Source organism: Nothoprocta perdicaria, unplaced genomic scaffold (assembly GCF_003342845.1).
Source record: "Nothoprocta perdicaria isolate Ctin4 unplaced genomic scaffold, notPer1 scaffold_16, whole genome shotgun sequence".
NCBI lineage: Eukaryota > Metazoa > Chordata > Aves > Tinamiformes > Tinamidae > Nothoprocta > Nothoprocta perdicaria.
The window spans coordinates 4,565,185-4,590,259 of NW_020454760.1; the positions used below are offsets into that span (position 1 = coordinate 4,565,185).

Sequence of the window (25,075 nt, forward strand, 5' to 3'; positions counted from 1 at the left end):
GGTGAATATTTTTAGACACATGCAGAGAAGCTTGTTAATTTTCTTTCTTGATAAGTGGCTTCCAATTAGGAACAATAAGTTTCCTAATTAGTACAAGAGGAGTAGGTCTGATGAGTCTTTTATTAGTAGTGTTTTACAATATGTTTTCAGTGCAGTGTGTTTTGTTGTTTCGTGTTACAGTCTGTTTCATTTTCTTCAGACCTAATGAGAGATTTGTTCTTGTTTCCTGAGGTGGTTTTTGTTTGTTTATTTGAAGGACTTTTTTCCCTCTGAACTATCTATGGGAGAGATTGCAACATCTCAATGAATTTTGGATATTCAGCTAAGGGAATAGGATTCTGGAGATATTGTTGGCCTGCATAATTACTTTCCCAGCCTGCAATCACTTGCATTTCGTCTATTACTTCACTTTTTATACCTATTGTTACAATCTCTTCTCTCCAAAAGCTGAGAGGAGGCTGTTGGCCAGGTTTCTCACTTTTCAGGCTCATGTGTCTTAATATGATTAAGAACGGTGGTTAATTTATAAGTCGGGAGAAAATCTGATGGCAAGGCACTAAAAAGTATTTCAAAGCAGTAGGTGGGCATAGTTCTGGACCAGTGGTTTTCCCTTGGCATCTGTCATCAGTTTTCTACCTGTGATATTTAAGGAACTTAGAGCAAGACAGCTTTGGTGATGGGAAACTAACAGTTGCAGCTTCCCACTGAAGGATATACAAAGCACATTTGGCCAGTTACAATGCAGTAGCACTGGAGGTTATGGGAAGAAGCTTGTGCCTCAGGGCAGCTTCCCACCTGGGCTTTACAGGACAGTAATGAACCACTCAGCTCACTATGAAGTCCTCCCTGAAAGCGGATCATTTCCGATGCCCCTCGTAGCAGAGGTGGGATCAGTTCTCCCTCTTCTCTGCTTCCCCAATCATGCCCCCTCATTTATCTTGCAATGAAAATGAAGCGCCCTGTCACCAGTAGGGCATCGTAACAGCTGCCTTTGTGTCACTCCAGACCCAACTCCACTTGTTTATGGCCCTTGTTAAGTCAGTATTCTCACAATTGCGAAAATATTCTGATTTCTTATTTATATTAATTTCATCTCATCAGAAAGATGAGATGTTCAGATTTCTTGTGATTTATGAATTGTCATGTGCTACAGTTGTCTCACCTTTAATTTTTGCTTGTTAAAATTTCAGGCTATAAAATAGAATAAAATTACACAGAATCACAGAATATTCAAGGTTGGAAGGGACCTCTAGAGATCATCTAGTCCAACTTTCCCGCTCAAGCCGGCACACCTGGAGCATGTGGCTCTAAATGAGCATTGTGGGAAATTAGATAAAAATGAGCATTGTGGGAAAAAAATGTACTTAACTTTAGTGTCTGTAAAAGTTGTAGGCCAGCTATGCTGGAATCTGAAGTCATTTGTTCACCTTCAGAGCTGTAGGCAAAAGTCCTCAGCAGTGTGCTTCCTTGTGGCATAAATTAGGACTTGCAGAGATGCAGCCTTCTAAGTTGCCATGGCCATTAATTTCCACTTACTGAATCTGCCAAAGGGGAATTTTGATGGTGATGCCATTTCTGAGGTAGAACAACAATCTCCTGTAGATTAAAGAGATATAAACAGTTCATTTAACTGGTGACTCAAAGAAGATGTTTCCTGTCTGGAGGCTGATGTAGTCAGTTCTTTACTAACATCATTTTTAAGGCTAGAGGTAAAAATACTCTAACATCATTCACATGACTTTCAGGTAGACTTTTTTAATAAAATTTATCTTCCTCTTGCTAGCCTTGAATTTCCTTCCAGGGAATATGTGAACAAACATCCAGAATATTTAGATAACATATTTGTGCATGCCTATGAAAGATTTTTTGTACAACTGTTCATGACATGAACATTTGTTCACATTTGGGGACATAACCAGTAGTGTGCCAGTTATCTGAAAAATTAGTACAAAGAACTCCTGTTCCAATGTTAATCGAGTATTTTCAATTTTCAGCAAAGTGTTGAGATTAATCCAATAAATTTGAATAATGATTAATTTTAAATGAGTCCTACTAAAAAAGAATAATGATTTTTATGTCATTTCCATTTATGGAAATATGTCATGGACAACATTAGGGAGGCAATGTTTTCTGTTAAGTATCATCAGGTAACTTTCCTATATGCCCAAGGAGCAGTTGAAATAAGAATTGCAGAACTGGTCTCAAATGCCAACTGAAGTCTAGCTTCCTATTCAAGCTTTTCTGCTACATTTCTAAGCTAAGTGCTGGGAGAAAATGTTATGAATATTTCACCATAACTGTAATGAATATGAACTATGTCTCCTGCTGCAGAAGCTAATAATGAGATACTCCTCCCACTGTGGTATCATTGGATTTCCCATTCAGCCTGAGTCATAAGAACAATTTGTCAAACTTGAAAAAGTCCTTCATCTTTTCTTCTTTCCCCTTCCCAATCTTATTCTTACATTCTTACTTGAAGATTTTGATTTGTTCTAACCATAATTTTACAAAATAGTGATTATTTGAGAAATTATATTAGGAAATTAAAATGAACAATGATTGCAGTAAAACTAGTTTAAAACATAAGAGGAGACAAAAATCCATACAATTTCAAAATCATTTTTAAGAGTTCCTGTTTTTCCTCTTTATAAAAGAAGTCTAGATTTCAAAAGTAGTTTTCAAAGGTTTTATTGATGTTGACAAAAGTGCTCAGGTATTCCTTTCGAGCTAAAGATGTTATTATGAGGAAAATCAAAATGCAGCTTTATAGAATTTCAACATAGACTTGCTCTGGCTGTGTATTTCAATCTTAGTAGGAGAGTATGGATGTGATGTTGGGGGATTTTCAGTCTTACAATATTTACAAAATAGAGGCTGTTGCTTCGTGATGCTTCTCCTTGGACTTCTCAGTTTATGCAGAATAGATATCTACAGATCTCAGAAGTTTGTTTTTCTGGTTACTCCTAATCTTCACTTAGCATTACAAAATTTTTATCCCTGTTCTAGCTATATACAATGACTACTCTTTAGGTTCCTAATGTTGCTCTTTTCTTTTGGAATCCTTAAAACACCATAGGTGACATGACCTCCTGGGGTGCTTGGTCCACTTACCGTGTTTGATATGCTCAGTGTTTTCTGAGACCTTTCATGTTTTCCTTCAGAATTTATTATCCTTCTACCCTAGCTCAAAGGGGTTGCAAGAAGTAATTTCACAGTAGTATATCAGGACATATATTCTGCTTCAGTCTCTTGCAGAACTATACATGTTAAAGGTCTTGATCCTATGTAGGCTTGTATATACCATTGGTTTTTTCTCCTTGGGCTTCAGATGTTCCTTGAGTTGAGCATGTAGGAAAGTGTTGACAAGGACAATTTAAAAATGAGTGTCCCTACCCCTTTCAGGGCTCCTATGGCTGACACCTCTGGTCATTCACTAGCAAGTACCGGAAAATATTTCTTCCTCTCCAATACCAGCATCACACCTGGGAAACAGGCCCACAGAGCTTAAGCTAGGTATTGTCCATTGGGAACTCTGCAGCAGTGCTTTGGAAAGCAATAATTTGTTAAAGAATACTTATAGCTTTACTTACATGATCACTCACAGAAATGAAAACCCTTGGGTGCCCTGTCATCTGACTCAGCTTTACACCAGATTTAGTTTTATGCTAGTCAAGAGTATAGGTGAAACTGAGGACTTCCATCTTCAGCTTCTCTTAGTTAAATCCTGTAAGCAGTTATTTATCTCAGAGTAAATGACAAAAGAAATGATCAGTTTTAGGCTGCCCAAGGAAGTTGTGGAGTGTCCTTCTCAGGAGATCTTCCAAACCCGCCTGGATGCCGCTCTGTGCCCCGTGCTCTGGGTGTCCCTGCTGGAGCAGGGAGGCTGGACTAGGTGATCTCTAGAAGTCCCTTCCAACCGCAACCATTCTGTGATTCTGTGATTGTGTGTACTTATCTTTCCAGTTACAGCTTTTACACACCCAAGCTGAATGTATGTGTACCAGACTGGCTACACTGGATTGTTTTCAGCCCTGCTTGTGCCCACCTACTTAAAAGGCTGTCTCTGAAAGAAAGCTAATGAGGCCAATGGGGACAGAACAAGACATGTTGCTTTAGACTTCAAGGACTGCACAAGCAAATGTTAGGAACATTTTTCTAATGGTAATGATAGTTCAGCACTGCAGTAGATTGCCAAAAGAAATCACTTCACTGGATGTTTTCAAGAACAGGGTAGAAAATATGTGTCAGGAATAATTTAAGTATTGCTGATCTTGTTTTATGCTGGGGGGAGGAACCACATGGCCTCATGAAGTCCCCTCCAGCCCTATCTTTTATGATTCTGTGTGTTTCCAAGGCTATTGGATGTATCCAGCATCACTGCTCCTACTTTCTTTTTAACTTATTTTAAAAATAAAACCCTCATCAAGACCACATTGCTGAAGGCCTGCTGTTGAATAGTAAATATAAGTAGGCCACCCACAGCAACCCTGCTCAATTCTTTCATGTACTTTAAATGTTATTTCATTGCTAGCATTTTGAAAGGCTGAATGCTGCCAGCCATACCATGCTTGAATCTCTGTGTGTGATCTTGTACTGTCTGGCTTATTTTGCTGAGGTGGGGTTCAGCTGACATATTAAACCTGCCATGGATAAAATTCATAGGCATAAAAAGAGATGTTCGCTCACACAAAATTCAGTGGGGAGTCCTTAATGTCCAACCTAACAAGAAAGCAAATAGGCAACAATCATAAAGTTAATTATTCATTATAACTTCCTGTTCTGATCAGCTAGAAGTATTATTTTCACTGTGAAATGCTAGAGCCCTTTTAGATTAAACTGGAACAAGCTGTGATATTGTATTTTTGTTGTTGTTGTTTTAATGTAAAATTCCAAGAGAAACAGTGGTATTTGTTTTTGCAGGCATACTTTGGTATATCCTGTTAACTTGCACCAGGTTAGGATAAGAATGAGAAAGACAAGAATGTGTGAAATTATTCGGCCTTTAGAAATAAACAAAGGCAGCAAAGAAAGTGTATGAGTGGTGATAGCCCAGGTGCTGAAGCATCAGCCACCACTCTGCTCCCAGTGAGACATGTCGATGAAAGGTTACCTTGTCAGCTTTGAATTCGTAAAATCCCCTCTCCTCCTAATACACTTTATGTGTATTTTCTGGAGGAGAGAAATTAAGGAAAGCATTTAAAGGTTTCCTTCTGTTGTGCTCGCTTTCTTATTCCCGGTATGCTGCTGAGGTACAGCACTATCGTACGACTGCTGTTCACAGTATTTACCAGTGTGAAAAGAGATCTTTACTGAGAACAACTTTGCAGCACCTAGTGATTTCCTACCAGAGATCTCCATGACTGAATTTAAGGAAACACTTCTTGACAGTGAGGGTGACAGAGCCCTGGAACAGGCTGCCCAGAGAGATTGTGGAGTCTCCTTCTCTGGAGATCTTTAAAACCCTCTTGGATGCAGCCCTGTGCCCTGTGCTCTGGGTGACCCTGCGTGAGCAGGGGGGTTGGACTAGCTGACCTCTGAGGTCCCTTCCAACCTTAAGCATTCTGTGATTCTATGAATTGGCAGTGGAGTTGCAGGGCAATGACCAGCTCCCATCACAGGACAGCTGTGATTGCTGACAAGGCTGTACCTACTGCACAGCAATTTGGCCAACAGCAAGACCGTGGACTCCAGACAACACTAACTGGCTTTGTCATCCCCGAATGCCAACAGCCACGTGCAGAGCACCCAAATCCTTCCCTGCATTCTGGCCACACGGGAATGCGGCCGCGCCTGGGTTTTGTCCGTGCGGCTCGGCACAGTGACAGTGATGCATCGTGCTGAAGGCAAGCTCAGGAGCTTTCAGGGCCAGTACATAAATCTCTCTGGTTCTATAACTGACAATTGTTGTTGCAAATCCACACTAAGCCTTCATTACTGTACACTTGAAAGGAAACCTTGGAAAACATTCCTTTGGGAGATAGGCTTTGTAATCTTGGGCTAGTCCCAGAAATGTTCCTAGTACTTACTTGTGATTTCTTCATAGCAAAATAGGCATAACAGCATAGAATAAGCAGAAGTTCATTAGTACTCTCTTTTAATAGTCAGTGACTGTTATTGTCTGCAACTGTGACAACTGCACAGAATGCAAAATGATATAAGGCTCTCACTTCACCTATTAATCCTACTCTTAGTTTTTCAAAACTTAAAAAAATTGTTTTACTTTTGTCAAATATAGAGGAAAAATATTTCTAAATTTTACATAAATTCTGAAATCGATGATGCACACCTGAAGCACAAAGATGATAACCATACTAGCTGAAATACTGTCACGGACAACATCAGCTGAGTCAAAATTTCATCTCATAACATGTAGTGGCAATAAAAATTATGGATATACAAGGTGGAAATTGATAGGGGGCCAGTGTCTGACTATGAAAAGATCTATTCTCAGTTTCTGGCAGGCATGTGGCCAACATATCAATCAACCATCCTTATGACATTGCAGTTGAAGATATCAGCAACATGGGCACTGTGTAGCCAGAAAAGTTTAATCTAAATGTCTTTAGCTTTGGATTTCAGTCTGATGCAGCATCTCCAAGACTCACCTAAATCATGTAGTTCAAAGATGTGTGGGACAACAGCGCTTTGGCAAAGATTTGTTGTTCAAACCTGCTTGAAATTCTCTTGAGTCAGGCTGTGCCATTGCAGTTGTTTTGTCATTTGCCATTGAGTAGAAGGCAATTTTTGGCATAGTGGTAATTCTGCCTCTGTAACTTTCCACCTGTGAGAGGCCATTTTATTTTCGGCACAAAATAATTGCTGTTTACCTGTAATTAGCAACTGAGAGACAGTAGATGATGCTGTATTCAAATCACATGTTGGACTGATTCTGCTTGGAATGTTTTTTTTAGTGCTGTATTACTATTTCTGCTTTCCTTTTCCTTTCTCTTTTCTTTTTCGCCTCTCTGCTTTTTAAGTAATTCCTTAGCAGGCCTAAATAACAATTGTTAGTACTTAGCTAAACATCCTTTTTTTCCATTAAAAGAGCCAAGATTGGCACAAGAAATACCTATTTAGCCTTACCACGTCTTACACAGTCAGAATGACCTTCTCACTGTCAACTATTTTTATATTCAACCACCCCTCTTCCTATTTTCTTTCCTTTTTTAATGAATTTCACACCTCTACTGATAATATGCATAATATTCTTTTCTGTTTTCAATTATTAGTGCCCTGATCCTGAAACTCTCCAGCTGAGGCTTTCTTCACTAGTGATTTAATTATTAACCTTGCTCACGACTCCTGTTACGCTGATCATCACTGAGAGTCCTTCACACTTCTTTTATTCCACGGTTCCCAGCCCTGGGCTAGACTTGCGTGGCTGCTCCCTGCCCAGCCTTCCCTTCAGCGGTTCCTGCAGCATGGCAGGATGCTGCCCTCACGGATGTGCTGCAGCCTCAGTGCCCTGATGCTCCTTGTGCACTCAGCTGTGTCAAAACACGCGTGGAGTCTGGAGTGGCTTCATCCCATCAACTCTAATTGCCCCTTTTTCCAGAGAAGTTAATCAAATTCGTTCTATCTCGACAATGACTGTGGTCTTCTGCCTGGCTGTTTTGCCTCTGGCAGGAGATTGGCAAGCCCTAATTTGCCGTTGAAATTACATTTTATGACTATATTTCTTCCTCCTGTTTGACGAATCAGTATGTCCGTGGGGCGGTAGTTTGTTATTTGACGTAAGGAGTTCACTTTGGGGCAGCAGCTCAAAGCATAGCAAAATAATCAATTTCAAATTCATACAAATAATAAATCACCTGAACAGCTGTCTCTTTAATGGCAGGGCCTGGATTGATGTTGACATCGCAAAAATTGTTCATCTTTTGCGTATGTTCTCAAATTATGTTTTTCTTTATGCACCTCCTTTAAGCTGTGTACCTAGTAGACAACAATACTAATTTCATGGTAATTAAGTAATATAAAGAATGCATAAAAGGAGACCTCCAGTTTATTACAGACATTTTTACTTTTAGGGTGTATAAAAGAATAAGATAAAATAAAAATGGCATGTAAAGCAAGATTTAATCCACTGGTTTCAGCGCTTCTTGATGCTTATTTGCAAGCCTGTTTAAAAATATTTTCAGTTGCCAATATAAACAAGATAACCCATCTTGTCAACAGACTCTATAGAGGAGAAATGCAAAACCAGTCTTTTTTGTAGCCAAGACCAGAGGAAGGCTTCTCTGTGAGTTGAGTATTGCAGTTTTTATTGGACTATCTTAAATCTCATGATTTACTCACTCAGTGTTTCTATCATGGGCAGTAGAGAGACCAGGATAGAAAGATAAATTGCTTTCTGGGTTAGATCTGATTTGAATGCAAATCCTTTACCCTCTTCCATAGCGCCCTCGCTGCCCCCAGGACCGGCTGCGATGCCACTTAGGCTGACTTCCTACTCCCTGCACCGTACCCAGAGTCCACACTGAGCTGCCTTATTCTAAGGCATTGGAATTAATAGGAATAAGACATAAAAAACAAAAAAGGATTGCTACTCAATTTCTCTTAAAATCTTTGGGAGAACTATGCAGTTGGGAGCTGGGTCCTTAGTCCACTCTGTCCTTCGATATGTTGTTTCCAAGTCTCAAGCACAGTTTTAAACTCTGAGCTAGAAGTTGTATTTTTCTCCCAGCAAAGAAGATGTGAAGTTTGAAATGTCAGCCTCCTACCCACTGCGACTGGATGATAACCTCTGCCGTGAGTGAATAAAGCTGCTTGTTAAAGACATTATCTTGCCACCGTTCTCCGAGCTTCTTTTCAATCCAGACAAATGCAACAGCTTCCCTTTCCATAAAATGATACCCTGAGGTTAATTGTAGTCGAGAAGTGCTCTAAGGTATGATTTGGCTGCTCAGTGCTTCTCGGGGCCAAAAGGAGCACGAGCAGTGCACCTGGGATGAGCACTTGGCCTGGATTGTTAATGCGGGGGAGAACAGTGCTGTGGTTAAAGTGAAGACCTGAAATGGCAAAATTCTCCATTCTGGCGAGTGGAGGAAGGCAGGGGATGAGCCTCATCCCTGGCAAGGTGGCTGTGGACTTTGAGACGGCCACGGAATACGGGGCCGTCGGCTGCCCAGCCGCTGCCTGGCCTGATCCCAAGAGCTGTGTTTGATGTGAAAGGGGTAATATGCTCAGCTACTGCACAGAGGGGTCAGGAGCACTGATTCGTTAAGGCCTGTACAGCAATTGGAGATCCTTCTAAACAGGAGGCTTCAGAAAAGCGGATAGATCAGTATTATTAGTCATTGCCCTTTTTTTTCTCCCATTTCAAGGAAGGCCTTAAGGGTGGGATGTTTTCAAGTATCTCTGGGAGGGAGCTGCTGCGGTAGGTGCTGCATAGGGAGGCAAGAACACCCCACACAGAAAATCACAGCCTGGCTGAGCAGAGGGGGTTCCCACTGCTTGCTTTGCATGCCTATTCCTGGAAAACCTGAGAACTTCCCCGTGAAAGCCTTCTGGAAGGAAACATTTGTCTCTGTAGCGTATTTCTCTCCTTTGGAGAAGGTAGAAAGCAGCTCTGATGGCCTCATAAACACCCACGCAGAGGGTGGTGCTGGCAGGGAGAATAAAACCCGCAAGTGCTTGGGGAGGAGCAGGTTTCTCCTTACATACCAAGAACTTGTGAACTCACAGCAGGACTGCCCGTGAGCTTGCCACAGTCTTCTCATGATGAGTATGGATCCGTTTTCCCCCTGTGAGGTGAAGCTTGTCTTTTCCTGTTTAGAACAGCACTGGCTCCATTAATTTTAGCAGCGCCAAACTTTACAGTGTGGTCTGCTGAACATCTAGCAGTTATCCATTAATTAATTCCTCGCCTATCTTCAGATAAACACAGCTTTTACATTTTATTTATTATTTTTCTTGTTACTGAATAGCTTCTCAGTCATGAATAGTGATTAGCTGTACTTACAAAGAATTTGCCTTCACACACCCAGATTGCTTCCTAGCTGCTAAAAAGGATATTTAGCCGTTATCTTTTGCAAAGCAAGCAAGACTGGTAATATAGTTAGTGAATGTTATTTATTAGGTTGGGCTTATCTTTGTTTTCTACTTTCACATACCTTTGCTTGTAAAAAAAAATGCAGGTAACTTTTTAGCGAGTTGCTAAATTCTGTACAGAAGGAAAATGGCTTTTTCAAAAACAGTGCTGACCTAACATTTCTAAGCACCAAGGAAAATGCTGTCATTCCTGAAAAGCCCATTAAAAAAGGTGTACATTTTTTGCCACAACATGCTGAATGCTACCAATTTGTCCTACTTATCTTAGTCAATTAGAAATCAGGTCTACAGTTAATCTAGGCTGTAAAACTCTGAATATATTCTAAGATACAGTAGAGGTGCAACACTTTTTATATGCTTTCTGTTTCTAGAGCCCTTGAACTTTGTGTGTTTTCCTCCCCAAATGTAAAACTACAGGTCTTTTTCCTCTGATTGAAAGCTAAGGCTCTCAGGAGAGCAACTTTAAGAAAAACACACAGCATTGCAAAAGACATAAAAAGAAATACAGCATTGGCAGCACTAGATTATTCCTCCCTCTAGTGGCTAGCTGGCTCCAGTGAGAATAAATGGAGCTCTTTATTAGTATTGCCTGGAGTTACAGCATTAGCTTGGCTGCTGCGGAGCTGTGTTGTGCAGGCGAACGGCCTCCAGCCCCAAGCCCTGGCAATCCGTGGTACATCCTCGGTGTTTGTGGCTGTGTTACATGGTGGGACTTTACCTTTTCTAAGGCCACCCACCTGCTGCGTTTCCACGGTTTGCCTCTTCCTCTTGTACAGCGTAGTGCACGACTTTCAGTAGCGGGAAAGATATCCCACTTCTACTGCATTTCTATGCACTGCACAGGGTGTGTTACACCAAGTCCGGGTCATTCAACACTGGCAATCTCCAATGCATGTTAAACTGAAAAAAAAAATGAGGGATTTGAGGCAGCTGAATTATCTAGTCCTGGTGCAATGCTGTGCTTGAATGGCCAGCAGGATGATAGTGCTTTCTGTGTCTACCTGGAGCATCAGTGCCTGCCTACATACCCATAGACAGCTCTGTCACTGAGATGAAACACAGAATCACAGAATGGCTGAGGTTGGAAGGGACCTCTGGAGATCATCTAGTCCATCTCCCCTGCTCCTGCAGGGACACCTAGAGAAACATATCCCCTTATCAATAGGTGAGGAAAATTTAAAGATGTTGCAGAGATGGAAAGCTAATATTGCTTCGCAGCAATCCGTACGGAGTCATAAACTCAATGGGTTGGTGCTGGGAGCACAGAGTGTCCCTGCGCTGCCACAGCACAGGAGTTCTGGGGATGCTGAATTAACCTGCAGAGGTGGCTCTGAGTCCCACCACACACAGAAAGGTCGTCAGAGCAGTTTCTGTGCTGTCGCTCCTGCCAGTAAGAGCCGGATTAATAGCAGTACTGCTTTCCTAATGAAGATGACAGAAGCCTGGGCAGCAAAAGCAGTTGATGCATAAACAACAGCCATTTAAGGCAGAGGTCATCTAAGGAAGAGAATTATTTATTCATATAGCTCAATTCAATAATGTGACTGCAGGGCAGAGTTGCGGGCCCCTGTCAAAGGAACTGTGAGGCATGAAAAGCAATGCAGTAGGCTTCATTATGCTGTGCCTAAAATGGACATTTTAGGCATTAAACTTTTCCATAGCTTGCTGCAATTTTATTAAAATTTTCAAAGAGTGCTTCCTCACCTCAGCAAAACCACTGATAGAGATAAATCACTATGTCCATAGGCAAGAATGGTTTTAATCTGAAAATGCATTTCTTCTAAAGCAATTTTTGAACGGCCCACCAAACATTCTTTATTCTTTCTTTTAGCCAGATAGTTCACTTTATATACTACAACTGTCTCCAGCGTAGAGTTTTATTAGTTTAGTCACTCTGCCACCTTTGCCTCTAGTAATGTAATAAAAATACTATATTGCTATCCTCTTCCATACAAGAACTTCAGTCATAGAATCATAGAATCATAGAATGCCGAAGGTTGGAAGGGACCTCAGAGGTCATCTAGTCCAACCCCCCTGTTCACGCAGGGTCACCCAGAGCACGTGGCACAGGGCTGCGTCCAAGCGGGTTTTAAAGATCTCCAAAGAAGGAGACTCCACAACCTCTCTGGGCAGCCTGTTCCAGTGCTTTGTCACCCTCACAGTGAAGAAATGCTTCCTTAAGTTCCTGTGGAACTTCCGATGCTTCAGTTTGAAGCCATTTCCTCTAGTCCTATCCCTGCCCACCACTGAAAAGAGGCCGCCCCCCTCCTCCTCACTGCCTCCCTTGAGGTATTTATACATGCTGATCAGGTCCCCCCTCAGCCTCCTCTTCTCCAGGCTGAACAGGCCCAGCTCCCTCAGCCTTTGCTCACAGGGCAGATGTTCCAGGCCCCTGATCATCCTGGTAGCCCTGCGCTGGACTCTCTCCAGCAGCTCCACATCCCTCTTGTCACATTTCCTAACTTCAGTTCACGATCACAAACGTACCTAAGTGCTGCTGTAGGGAAGTATTTGCATACCTGTTTGCTGAATTTGAAAGGTTATGTGACTTCTCCTTCAGGTAACACAGCAAATTTCTGTTAACATTGAAATCTAAACCATGGCCCATGGTCTTAAATAGTATGTAGAATTTCCTTATTCTGGATATTTAGAACTTATTTTTCCCTTTTTTTGTTGTTCCTTTTATGGTGTTTTAAACAAAAGCATAGATATCCTGGAATTTTCATATTCTGTGTAGGAGAGAGGGCCACATTCAGCTTTGTTACATATCCTGTCATCATCTAAAAAGATATTTTTCTGACTCATTCATAAGTATTTGACTGATTTCTTATTTTTACAGGACTCTGTGTGCCCTGTTCATCAGTCCTCTGTAAAGAACTAGCTTTATTCTTTTCACCATGTTAACACAGAAGTTTGATAACTTCTCCACTTTTCTTCTTCATGTCTTTGCTGAGTTTTTGCTTTAATTTTTCATGTAGGAAAGAGAAACAGCCCAATTCAGTGAAGCACATATTTTAATTCTAAGTATGATAATTAAATTCAAATGAGTATTTGGAAATATTTAAGAATGCCTGCTGTTATAGGCCAAAATGCCACCTGACTTTTTGGGAATTAAAGGCTTTCCTCCTTTGAAATGTGGGGTACAACCACTTTAAAAGTCCTCAGGCCTGAAAACCATCCACTCTTTGGAACATTTTTTACATTCTCTTCATCCCCAGCTGAATTGATACACTTGACCCTGGCAGCATGATGAACAGCATGGTAACTGGTTCTCCATTCCTTTACTTCCAGACCCAAATAAATATTGTAGTGTTTATTTTTCATAGCCCTTAAAGATAACTATTTTAAATAATTGCCAAAATTTACTATCAATCCTCATGTGGATTTGACATTTTTATGCAGGCTTGTCATGACAGTTTTGGGGGGTTTTTTTCCTTTGTTCACTCATAACCCAAAGAGTCTTCTTCATCAGAATTTATTCTGGACAGCTTTAGCCCAGGGTAGCCTGTAACATAGGTGTCATCCATACTATTTTGAAAACTTTGGTAAGCATAATTTTATACCTTTTGGAAAATTTCTGTTTTCTAGAAAAAAAAAATCAGAAAGGAAATTGATTCCTTTGTGGGGGTATTCGGTGTTTTGGCCCTGTTTACTGGACATCAACATGCAGAATTACCCAACCTACAATACCTTTCATGCAAATCTGAAATCACAGGTTGCCACTTCATGTGGTATCTCAGTGCAGCAGACACTGCTGTAATTGCTGCAAAACAAAGCTGGAAAGACCTTGGCACAGAAAGAGAGAATTATAGAATATACATGGACAACTGGGTTTTTGGAATTATCTTGGTCTCTTTCAAGGGCTGTCTTTTGATGCCTAAGTAGCTGAAGGGGAAGTAGTCAAAGCTCTTTTCCTCTGAGGAGTAACTCTAGTAAAATTATATAGAGAGTAAGTCTCCCTGCTCCAGGGGCATTGCTTTCAACTGTGCAAAATCTCTGACAAAAGGCAGAGTCTCCCAGAGCAGGAGAGACTGCATCTTAGAGATTCACCAGGCAATTTGCCAGAAACCCAGCTAGACACCATATATTTTTTTAATTTACTTATATTCTGGACTTTGTTTTAAATGAAAATACAAAAGCAAAGATAGCAGTTGTAGATTTTGGGGTACAGCAGGAGAAGTTGCAGGGTTTTATCTTAATGAAAACTCCCATTTGAAGCATTTCCCTCTAAGTCTTTTTTTCTAGGAAGGAGGCAGGTACAAGATCCAGCTGAGCTCTAAGCTGGGTCTTATCCAGCCGCAGTTTAAGGAACAGGCTGCAAGGTTTTGTCCTCACCACCCTCTCAGCCCAGGTGTTCTCAGGAGCAGCTGGATCCCACTTCAGGTCAAGCCCTTACAGGTGTTTGCAGAAAAACAGACCACAATAAGTCAAATCTGTAAGTCAAAACTAGTTGCTTACAAAATAAAAGAGAGAGCAGCCCTCCCCTTGGGCACTGCAAAGTGCTCAGCATTCTTCAAATACAAACCAGCTAACAGCCACTCAGTGAATGCACACACACCATCTCGCAGCATGCCGCCATCAAGGAAGGAGAGAAAACCCCCAGTCAACGTCCTCATGTATTTCAGTCCAATTCAGCCGTGTGCAGGTGCTAATGAGAAATAAAGTCTGTGCTCAGCTGGGTTGCTCCTCAAAATGTTTGTACCAGAGCCGCTTGGCCCTCAGCTCTGTCTTGCTCTCTCAAACATTTGCTGGGAGGCAGTGACATTACTCAGAGGTGAATGAAGGTGAGCTCAGCTCCTTAGCTGACTTTGTGCTTTTTTCTTGTTTGTTTGTTTTTTCTCTTCTCCCTTAGAGAGTTATTAGCCTAGCTTCCTGGTGGCATTGAAATAAATGTTTGTCAGAGTTTCTCTTACGGTCTGATTGATGGTTTGTGTTGCACATCTGCTCAGCTGGTGCTGAATCTGCTTTTTTTACTAGGTACCTGAAACTTCTGAAATGGAGGAGGAGTGAATAGGAAATGAAGGAAACTGTGGATTTGGCACATGTTTTTGGAAAATGCAGATGGCTGTTTGTTTAAGTAAAGCCTGGGGTAGTGAGGGTGACTTGAAAAACTCATGTTCCCAATCTCAGCAGCAGATGCTTGTGCAGATCTAGCCTGGATATTTAGAAGTTTCTTTCTGAAAGAGGTGACTCAGAAGCAGACGTGGCAGAGCCTGCAGGCTGGCGGCCATGCGGCATGTGGCTCACCATTACCTGTTTTCAGGCCCACACAGGCCTGAGGACACTGAACAGAAGCGTACATACAGTTAGTCAGAAAACCTGTTCTTAAATAACACCACGTTGACACTCAACAGCGAATACTATTTACGTAGCAAACATTATTTGTGGGTAAATACTGACCAATAGCACAACTTGGTGTAGCACAGGAGGGCTTTCAGCATGGGAAGTCTGCCTAGAAGATGCTTTTTAGCTCAGTGGGAGCAGCATCCTCCCACTGCCAGCAGCCAGCCAGCACTCTTGCATAGACTGTGGTGTAAAACAGAGAGGACTGGTTATGCAACTCGCTCAGCACATGTCTGGGGTGATGTTCACAAAAAGTAACATCTTTCCTGTTGTGGTTTGGCAGCCATCTGTAATTCTTTTTTTTTTTTTTTTTTTTTTTTTTAGTTTTGTGTTTGTCCACCAGCAGAATTAATCAAATCTCTAATGTATGAACGGGGGACCTGAGTATTAAATTAGGGAGGTGGGATCTGAGCTTGTGAGAGTTGTGATTTTCCTAAAATAGGACAAGGACTGATTGAGGACTACCCTGATCCCAGACACGCTGAGGTTAGAAAGCTGACTAGGCAAAACTCAATGTTAATCCAAACCAAGGGATTCAAACTCTACTTTTGGCCCCAAATGTGTCTGAAAATGAAGATTTGCATATATGCAAGTGTATATCCTGAGTTTGTTACCAGACACCTGAGAGGAGGAAAAAGATAATAGTGTATAATTCAACTCCCTTAGTCCCTTAATAGCAGCAGTTGCAGCAGTAACAGTGAAGTGGTCCGTGTCCAACACCAAAAGCTGTGCCTGAGCAGAGCTGGAGGCACCACCTTTCTTGTTTCTGAAAGACTCGCCCTGCAACACATGCACGTGGGTGGCTGCCTAGAGGACCAAAGTGCTTGAATTACTAAATTGAGTGTTTCATCTGAACAGATTGCTGATGACTTTTGAGTTTCTAGAGGGAACAGGTGGTTACTGAAGTAAGCAAGAACATATAGTGATGTGGGATTAGTTGCAAGAAGGAGAGTGTGGTTTCATTTTTATACTTTTTTTCTTTATTTTTTTTTTCTACAGAAGGAAAAAAAAGAGAGAGAAATGAGCTCAGCAAAGCAGTGGTGAAGGGTTTGGTGGGAAGAGTGACTGCACTTAGGCAGGAGATTCAGGGTAGCAGCTCCCGATGCAGATGAAGCATCCAAAATGCCAGTGCATGATCTCTCAGAAATCCACAGCAAAACTAGACTGTCCATTAGGGCAGCAAAGTGTTTGCCCACAGCCCAGCAGGGGCCAAAGAGCTCCATGCAGGGCTGAGGGAATTATTAATAAGCTCAGGCCCTCTTGCAGAATTCATGCATAGTGTTATTCCCAATACAAGCTGAGAGCTTTTCCAGCTTAGGTAAATATCACCTGGTGCGCAGCGCTTGTTCTTAAGCTTATTCTTGCAAAGAAGACTTCTGCTGAAATAGTCAAGAAATATTCAGAGATGTCTTCTTCCAACAGGCATCTTCAGAACCCTGTTTGGACATCTGTGTGCTTGGTAAAACTGGTAAGAGAAGATGTGAAACCTTGGAGGCTCATAGCTTTTCTCAGTGGAGGAGAAGAAAACAGCTACTTTCCTCAAATTGCTGGTCCTAGGTGTTTTATATAAATATATATTAATATTTTTATGTATTTTATATTTATATATTTTATACGTACATATATATATAAATATTTCCATGCTATGTGTGACGAGAGAGGATGGATTTCTCCTTTAACGTAAATAAAACTTTGTGCATCGTTATATACTAACAGCTTTCTTCTTGGCATCACTGGGCTGAGCTGGCTCATCTGGGTTGAACTGTTTCTGTCCTCCAGTGTCTCTTCTCACTCCCCAGGGTGCAAAAGAAGAGCATTCTCCCAACTCCCAAAGAGAAGAGCAAGCTCCCCACACACACCCCCACATAGGAATCAGCACCAGCATGTGGACCAGATTTCTGATTAAAGAGAATTGTATAATATCTGTCTGCATCATCTTCCATCTGCTTCTCTTTCCACCTCAGTTGCATATGGCATTATGTGTCACTTCCTTGCTATGCTCTATCCTCTCACTGTGTCTAGAAAGCACAGAGAAGACACAGCACATCAGGGCAGGGGAAAGGTTCCTTAAATTCATCAGCCTATTCTTTTGATTTTATGCAGTACCTGAAAAGATCTTTGAGATGAAAGAGGAGCTTTATTTTAATTTAAGCATTAATTTTTATGCAGTAGTGAGCCCTGTTTGCTAATGTTCTGGCACTTAAAAAGGGGTAAAGATGTTCTTGAACATGATTATACAACCTCAAGTCCCCTGCCCTCAAAACAAACAAGCAAGAAGACCCAAAGCTTCTGTATTTTGAGAAACAGCTTTGCTGTAAATTGCCCCCCCCAAAAAAAAGAAAAAAAGAAAAAAAGAAAGACAAAAAGTAGCTGTTTTTTGAAACTGGCAGGAGTCATACGTGGAGAGTTGTAAAGGATACTGTGTTTTTTAGAAGCATTTGCATCTGTAAAGTGTTGAGCGTTGATCAAGGTCTTCCTGCCCTCTATAAAACAAACAGGAGTTCTCTGGCAGGACACCATGTGCTTACTTAAAATAAAAGAGGAAAAAAAAAACTGAGGGTAGACATGTTAGAGATCTATATGCTATTCAGTTGTGCAGAGTTCTGGATTTTTTTTTAAGTGCTTTTCAGCCTAACCAGATTCTGTAAAATATGGCAAAGAAACAAATCCATTACAGTTTCTGCCTCTTCTCATCCTGTGACTAACATATAAGCCTTCTCAAAGGGCTTCCAAGAGATTATTAACGCAGGCATGTCCCACATGGCTCGGTGGGACATTAGCCAGTCCATGCAGCTAGGATGATTGGTAATCTGAGTAATGGAGTCTTTTAAAACACAGAGGAAAATAGATGCCAGTTTTGTGCAGATAACATTGAATTTCTCTTCCAAAGAATGGGCTTTACTGGTTATCTTCAAGTTTAGAAGATAGAAACAAAGATCCTGGATGAGAGGGAAAACCGTCACAACCGATTACGTGCTGCCCTTGTCTTTGTCAATGGGGTGACAGCCTTTGCTCATTGCATTGAAAAAAAAAGCAACATAGCACAGGTGCCAGCCTGATCAAATCACCCCAGTTGGGTGGCCCATGTTTTGACTGGAATCAAGAGATGCATTCAAGTGCCTCTGCTTTGTGCATGCTCTTCGCTGATGTCCTTCAGTTTGCTTTGTGTCACTTTGCAGTTGCTCATTCTGTAAATGAGAATCCCAGTAAAGCTAAAATGCAAATAAAATTGAACTTAGAAGCATATGCTGCAGGCACCCACTAACCAGGCTGGAAATGGGGCATTTGGCTTGCAGTACTTAACCCTGGGGAGATACAGTCTCCATTGCAGCCTAGAAAAATGAATGCTGGGGTACTCAGCACTAGGTAGCTCAGTGGTGGTGGTGTGTGTTTTGTGCATGGTGTGTTGTTGGGAGGCTGGTGGTGGTTGATTGTTTGTTTTAAGGCTTTAACATACTCCTTTGCTGGCTTCTGAGAGAATTCAGAGCATGATTCTGGACTTCTGCTTTTTTTCTGCCATGTCATTTTCTATTGGCATAGCACAGTCCCCACCTGGCATAACCTTGCACTTCGTGCTGAGAATCTGAATGCTGAACTTGCAAAAGACAGTATAGTTTTAGGAATATTTTTCATTGTGACACTTTTGTTTTCTATTTGTCTGGCTGTAGAGAGGAAAAAAGGTAGCACCTGTCAGTCCTGTCTCTCCCTTTTTTTATTCTGAAATGATACGTAATAAATAAAAGTCATCTTCATAAATAGCACGGATACAGTAGCATACTTCCCAAAGAAAGAGAAAATATTTCAAGACAAAACATGCCTCTTCTTTTAAATAGGTAAATCCATCGTGTATGTCTTCTCTGTGACATTTCAAAGCCATTTTGAAGGTGCAAAATCTCTTCCAGGAAATTTTTTCAAGGCCATTTCACATTTAATCTACTAGCATATATGATAAACCCGTTATATATGTGTCTGAGTGAACCATGTTATGGCCAGAACACACAAGTTAGAAATGACAAGGCAGTATGAAAAGCTACTGAATAGCTTTTTCTCCCACCTTCATTGATCGTGGAGGACTGTCTGAGTCAGACACTAGGCTAAGATACCTCTTACTTCTGTCTCAGACTTCATTAAGTAAATAGAGAAAATCACATTAGCCTAGGTTATCCCATACTTACTACAGTAACCAAGCCCTTATAATGAATTACAAACATGACTACTCAAATAATGAATTAAACGAATTAGGGAGCAAAGCACGTTTCCATCTGAAGCAGAAGGATGTAAGTAAATAAAAACAGTGGGTTAATAATAACAGTGGGTTAACACAGCTGTAACAGGGTTATAAGTATTTCTTAGCTCACATATTGCAACAGTGTTGGTGTGATTAACACGTGCATTTAAAATCCTTGCATTTCTATATTTGAAAGAAAACAGATTCAGCATAAGTATGTCTGAAACACATATAGCTGAAATCAACAGGCAGTATACAACAACAGCTTAAATCTACTTTGCTAAACCCTGTTTTCTGCCTAAATTAATGCTATCCTCCTTGTGAGAGCCTCGCATATTTTTTTGGGAGGGTGTTTTGCCTGATGAAGTGAGGTGCTTGAAGCTTTCCTGAGGTGAGGTGTTATCTGCAGCATTTGCCTGTATTTATCCAAGAGAGACCCTTACTTCTCTCGTGGGGCTCAACAAACCTCATTTCCACCCACCCAAGCTCGGAGTTGGGAGCTTTCCTGGATGTTTCCCTTGGGGGGCTGCAGCAGCAGGGAGCAGCCAGTGGCTCAGTGGAAACCAAAAGCCAGTGTCTCCTCCTTGCACCTTATTCCAAAAGCAGCAGAACCTGAGGTTCGGGGCTGCGCTTCAGTGCTTACACCATGCCACAGAGGCAAGCACTGCAGTAAAAAAAAGTGGTGCAGTGCACCTGGGGATCGGGTTCAAGATCTTTAATAATTTACATCTTCCTTCCGCCAGCGTAGGTATCCAATGCAGCGAGTGGCGCTAGCAGCTGGACCACTTCATGGCAGTGCCCAAGCTGTCCCAAAATCTCAGTCCTCTCCATGTAGAGTTTTGTTGCTGTGAAAATTGTGGTGTCACAAATGAAATACTAAGGAATGCAGAATAAGCAGAAGACGGAGTTGAACTGTTAAGGGAGAAAAGATTTTCATTTGCAGGTTACTGGTAGTAATTCTGAAAAGACCAATTAGACTTTCAGACCTTCCCCCTCCAGTGCACACTCAGGTGTGTTTTGAACAGAATGTTTTCAGAATTTTCAGTGACAGTTCAGCTGTTCCTTAGAGGGTACTGTGAAATACAGTGATGATTTGTAGAAGTAGTACTAATCATTATAACTGCAAATCTTAAGATGTTTCCTTGTCCATGCATTAATTTTTTCATCCCTAGATTTGGTAAAACAATGACTGCAGCAGTGAGGAAGAGGCCACCTTGTACAAAGCCTGCCAGTACCCTAGTCTGTTGAACAAGCCCCACTCTAAGTGGTCACTTACAAAAAGTGGTTCTAGATATGTTCCAAACTGGCCTGTCATATAGTCAGGAGCAAAACCAAGCTCAAAAAGAAGGCATCTGTACTGACAACCAACACTTAAAACAATAGGAAAATGTTTACTCTAATGGGTGGATGCCTTTGTTTTATGCAGAGCGGGGGAAAAATTGCTAGGCAGTGCTAATGATTATGGAAGATTAATTTTTGTAGCTTTGGGGGTTGATTTCCATGACGTCAGGGTCTGAGGGTGACAGAGCCCTGGAACAGGCTGCCCAGGGAGGTTGTGGAGTCTCCTTCTCTGGAGATCTTCCAAACCTGCTTGGATGCAGCTCTGTGCCACATGCTCTGAGTGACCCTGTGTGTGCAGGAGGTTGAACCAGATGATTTCTAGAGACCCCTTCCAACCTGAAGTATTCTGTGATTCTATGATCTTGTTGTACTGGTCTCAATCTTCCGTGGGCATCTGCACCAGCACTTGCAAATTTTGGCTCACAGCGACTGTGCACTGTATGTTGTGATGTGCCAGAGTCTGTGCCTGTGTTTGCAGCTAATCGGTGCACTGCGACAACGCCAGGTAACATACTTGACTAATTGGCACTTAATCAAGTGTATTTGAATTGCATGTGTCAAATATTGGCAGCAAACTGTTCATGACAAATTCATAAAACGCATTTTGAATTAGTTTTAAAATGCACTTCAGTCAATGCTGATATATTTACAGACCTGCAAAGAGGGGTGAAGTAACTTCCATGAATATGGATTTGGCGGCTGTAGATAATGCACTGTATACTCAATGAAAACGGCAAGAAAGAGTTTCATCTGCATCTTGTGTCAGGATGATCTAGTAATTAGTATAAGCTTGGCTATTTTTATTAGGCTGGTAGTTTTAATTAGCAACCAGAGCATGCAGTATTGTGGATATGGCCTACATTTTACTACTGCATTATAACTTTCAGCAGTGGACCCAGTTGTTGAACTACTTAGATATCGGATTACACAGTGGAATTGTCCTCCTAAAATACATTGAGGATTGCCAGAACTGTGCATGCCACTGGGATATAGCTCGTACTCGTTATCATCATGACTACCTGACCACAAAATATCTGCAAATACTTGAGGAATTAGGTATAAAATGTACTCTGTTGTTTCAGGTCAGCCATGTATATATTTGTAAACACTAAGGGACCGAGATTAGCTATGTAATTAGGATACAGGTTTTGTTTCATATGCATATGAACATCCATGTGAGATATACTTTTCAGAATGGAGATAATACTTGTAATACTTGCAGAATATTGAAGGTATTTCAATACTCATGTTGAAGAACCACCTTTGCAATAATTATTACTGACTAATCAATCATTCTGAAAAAAAAATAATATTACTGTGAAAAAACATAGTGTGAATCACTTTTTTTGATTCTTGTCAGTCAGAGTGATTCTAACTTTCTAGGATGATTAGTTTGCGGAGATATTACTTTTCTGGCACTTTCAGCAGAGAAAACATCTCACAGTAATGTGGAGAGTTGTATCAAGGTGTAGTAATCTCTCTGAGCATCAGATTTGCTCAGAGAGAAGCACCTTTAGGAAGAGAGCCCCTGCAACCCTTATGAACTGTATTTCAAGAAGTGGATGTTCAGTGGATGTGTTTAGGATCACACAGTCAATCTTACTGTCAGACTTCTTTTCTATCCCATTCCCCAGCTTGTTTTCCTGACTGCTGTGTGCAACTCCATGAGGACAAAGTGCTTTCTTCAACTCTGCTCATCTCAGTGGATCGTGTGGAATCATTTCGGTGTAGCTCCTTCCAAAGTTGCCAATAGCACCCTGTTTGCTGAGGCTGGAATCTGTCACTGGAAGTGGAGTGTAAAAATCTGCTGTGCTTACCCTGTAAATAAATACAATGGAGGTAGTTTGCTGTTCTACATAGGCACAGTTAAGAATAAAAAAATTTATATATCTTCCCTCAGCCTTTCAACCCTTCAAGTAAAAAGGTGATGTAATCCAAGTAGAAAAACTAGACAGGCTGTATCCTTAATTTATACATATATGAGGATTGTTTCATCACAAGTCTCCCACGGAAACACATCTGGTTATTCTCACTCATAGCTACGCCCTTTGGATTTGAAGATTTTTTTTAATTTAATTCAAATTTTTTTTGTACCCACAGGATATCCAGCGAACACTCACCAAAGCTTCAGATTCGGAGCCACAGCTACTTGCGGGCGGTGAGTGAAGTCTCCATCAACAGGAGTCTGGACAGCCTGGACCCCGCCGGACTGCTGACGTCCCCCAAATTTCGCTCCCGGAATGAGAGCTACATGAGGGCCATGAGCACCATTAGTCAGGTGGGTGACATGAGCACAGCCAGGCCAGAGGTATGTATGACATGCAGAAGCAGCAGCTTGTTTTCTGCTTAGAATGGAATCAAGCCATTACATACATCATATTTCCAACAGAATTGTTTTCACACAACTTCACGAATGTGTGAGATTTGATAATGCCATGAGCTGCCCTTTTCAAATGGAGGAGTGGCACAACATGCAACATCTAAAGCAGCAGTCTGATTTTTTTCAAGGACAGATGCTTCAGCAATATCTGTAAGTAGGGTTCTTTAAGGTTTTGTGATTAGTGTCTGAAGTCGGTAGGTGCCTATGAAGCAATGAAGATTTGTTTTAATTTCATAAGCAGAGCGTGAAAATGAAGAAGGAAAATGAATAAAGTCTGTGGTATTTTGTATTTCATGTTTTTATTAGTATTTTATGAAAAATTTTAAAGATCTCTTTTTCCTATTGTATATTCTTAACTCTGTGCTCCTCTGAACTTTTCACTTATGTAGTATAAATATTACAATATATGCATTAAGTGCAAAAGTCTGTATTGTTTACTGAACACTTTAAAACTTCAATAGAAGCCAGCTTTGATGCATTCAGGTTAAGAATTTTAGCATCACAAAATAACCTATCTTTATCCTTGCACAAAACAGTTTTTTTAGGATCAAGCTGATCAGGGACACATCTGAATGGGGAGGCAGATATACAACCACATATGCAAAGTGTCACCACTCTAGGTGGACAAATAATGGCAGAGGTGAAGCTTTGCCAATAGCTCATCTGCTAAGTCCTGCAGCTGCAGTTCTTAGGTCTGTCTAGCTTCCTGGGATGATTTTTTGGCTTGTTTGTGTAAGTGGATCATTCAGATAAATCATTTGGAGAAACAAAAGTCATTCCATTGGCCCAGATGCATAGCAGGAAAGATTTGTGGTGCAGAATATTAGCCCTTTTAAGTCCTTGGGTTGCCAAAGGAGAATGAGGCATTACTGGTGCCAGGATTTCAGCTATAGCCCAAAGTATATCCAAATATATTACAGACTGGAGCGTTTTGCATAGGATATGGTCTGTTGCTATAGAAAGTAGTTTATGGTCTATCTGAATGGAAACAGCACTAAAATGCAAGTCTCAGGTGCAACTGTATGAACTTTAGGTCATGTTACTTTGTTTACTAGGCATCTATCACCTAGGCCAAGCTATCTGACAAAGACTGACCACTATTTGCCATTGTGATAAATGTTGTTTTTATCATTTTTTGTTTATTTGTGTGTTTTTTTACACAAATGAGAACTGAATGAGATATTTATTTGGAGATAGGGCTGTCCTCTGCCACTGCAGGATTGCTTCTTATTGATACACCATCCACTGCTTCTCCATGCTGCTTGAGCACTGTCTGCCTTTCTACACTTTCCTTTTCAGATAGGCATCCAGCATAGTGTTTTTCTTACTGAAATCCAACCTGGAATAGATATTTTAATGTCTTCTTCTCCCAAGATAGCAGATTTTATCTCCTCCTAGTACTTCAGTCTTTTGCATAACAGAAAAGATAACAAAGCTCTCCTACTTCTGCGTGCACATCTCCCACTCTGCTAACTATTGTGCTTTAATGCCAAGCTCAGGGCTCAAGTCTGAGTTCAGGACCATGGGCATGCATTGCCAGGTAAGCAGAGACAGGTGGCTTCCAAGTTTGCAAGCAAAGTCAGACGCTCTTGAATGGTCTTTAACTTTGGTGGCTGTGAGCCTTTGTCACCACCTAGTGTCTGCTCATCAAAGCATCTAAGGATTCCATGTATCTCAGTGGAAGAGCTAGCCAGGAGATGTGGTTGCTGGAACATTTCCCCCCTGTAGCAGAG

General features: G+C 41.2%; 1 protein-coding gene across 2 annotated transcripts in view; it reads left to right on the plus strand.

Annotated features, from left to right (window-relative positions):
• Nucleotides 1–25,075, plus strand: part of DLGAP1 (DLG associated protein 1) — a 369,407-nt gene that overhangs the window by 259,341 nt on the left and 84,991 nt on the right. For both annotated transcript variants that reach the window (XM_026035402.1, XM_026035401.1), the window contains one exon: nt 23,063–23,240. In XM_026035402.1, coding sequence (XP_025891187.1) covers nt 23,063–23,240 — 178 coding nt within the window. The remainder of the gene's footprint in view (nt 1–23,062; nt 23,241–25,075) is intronic.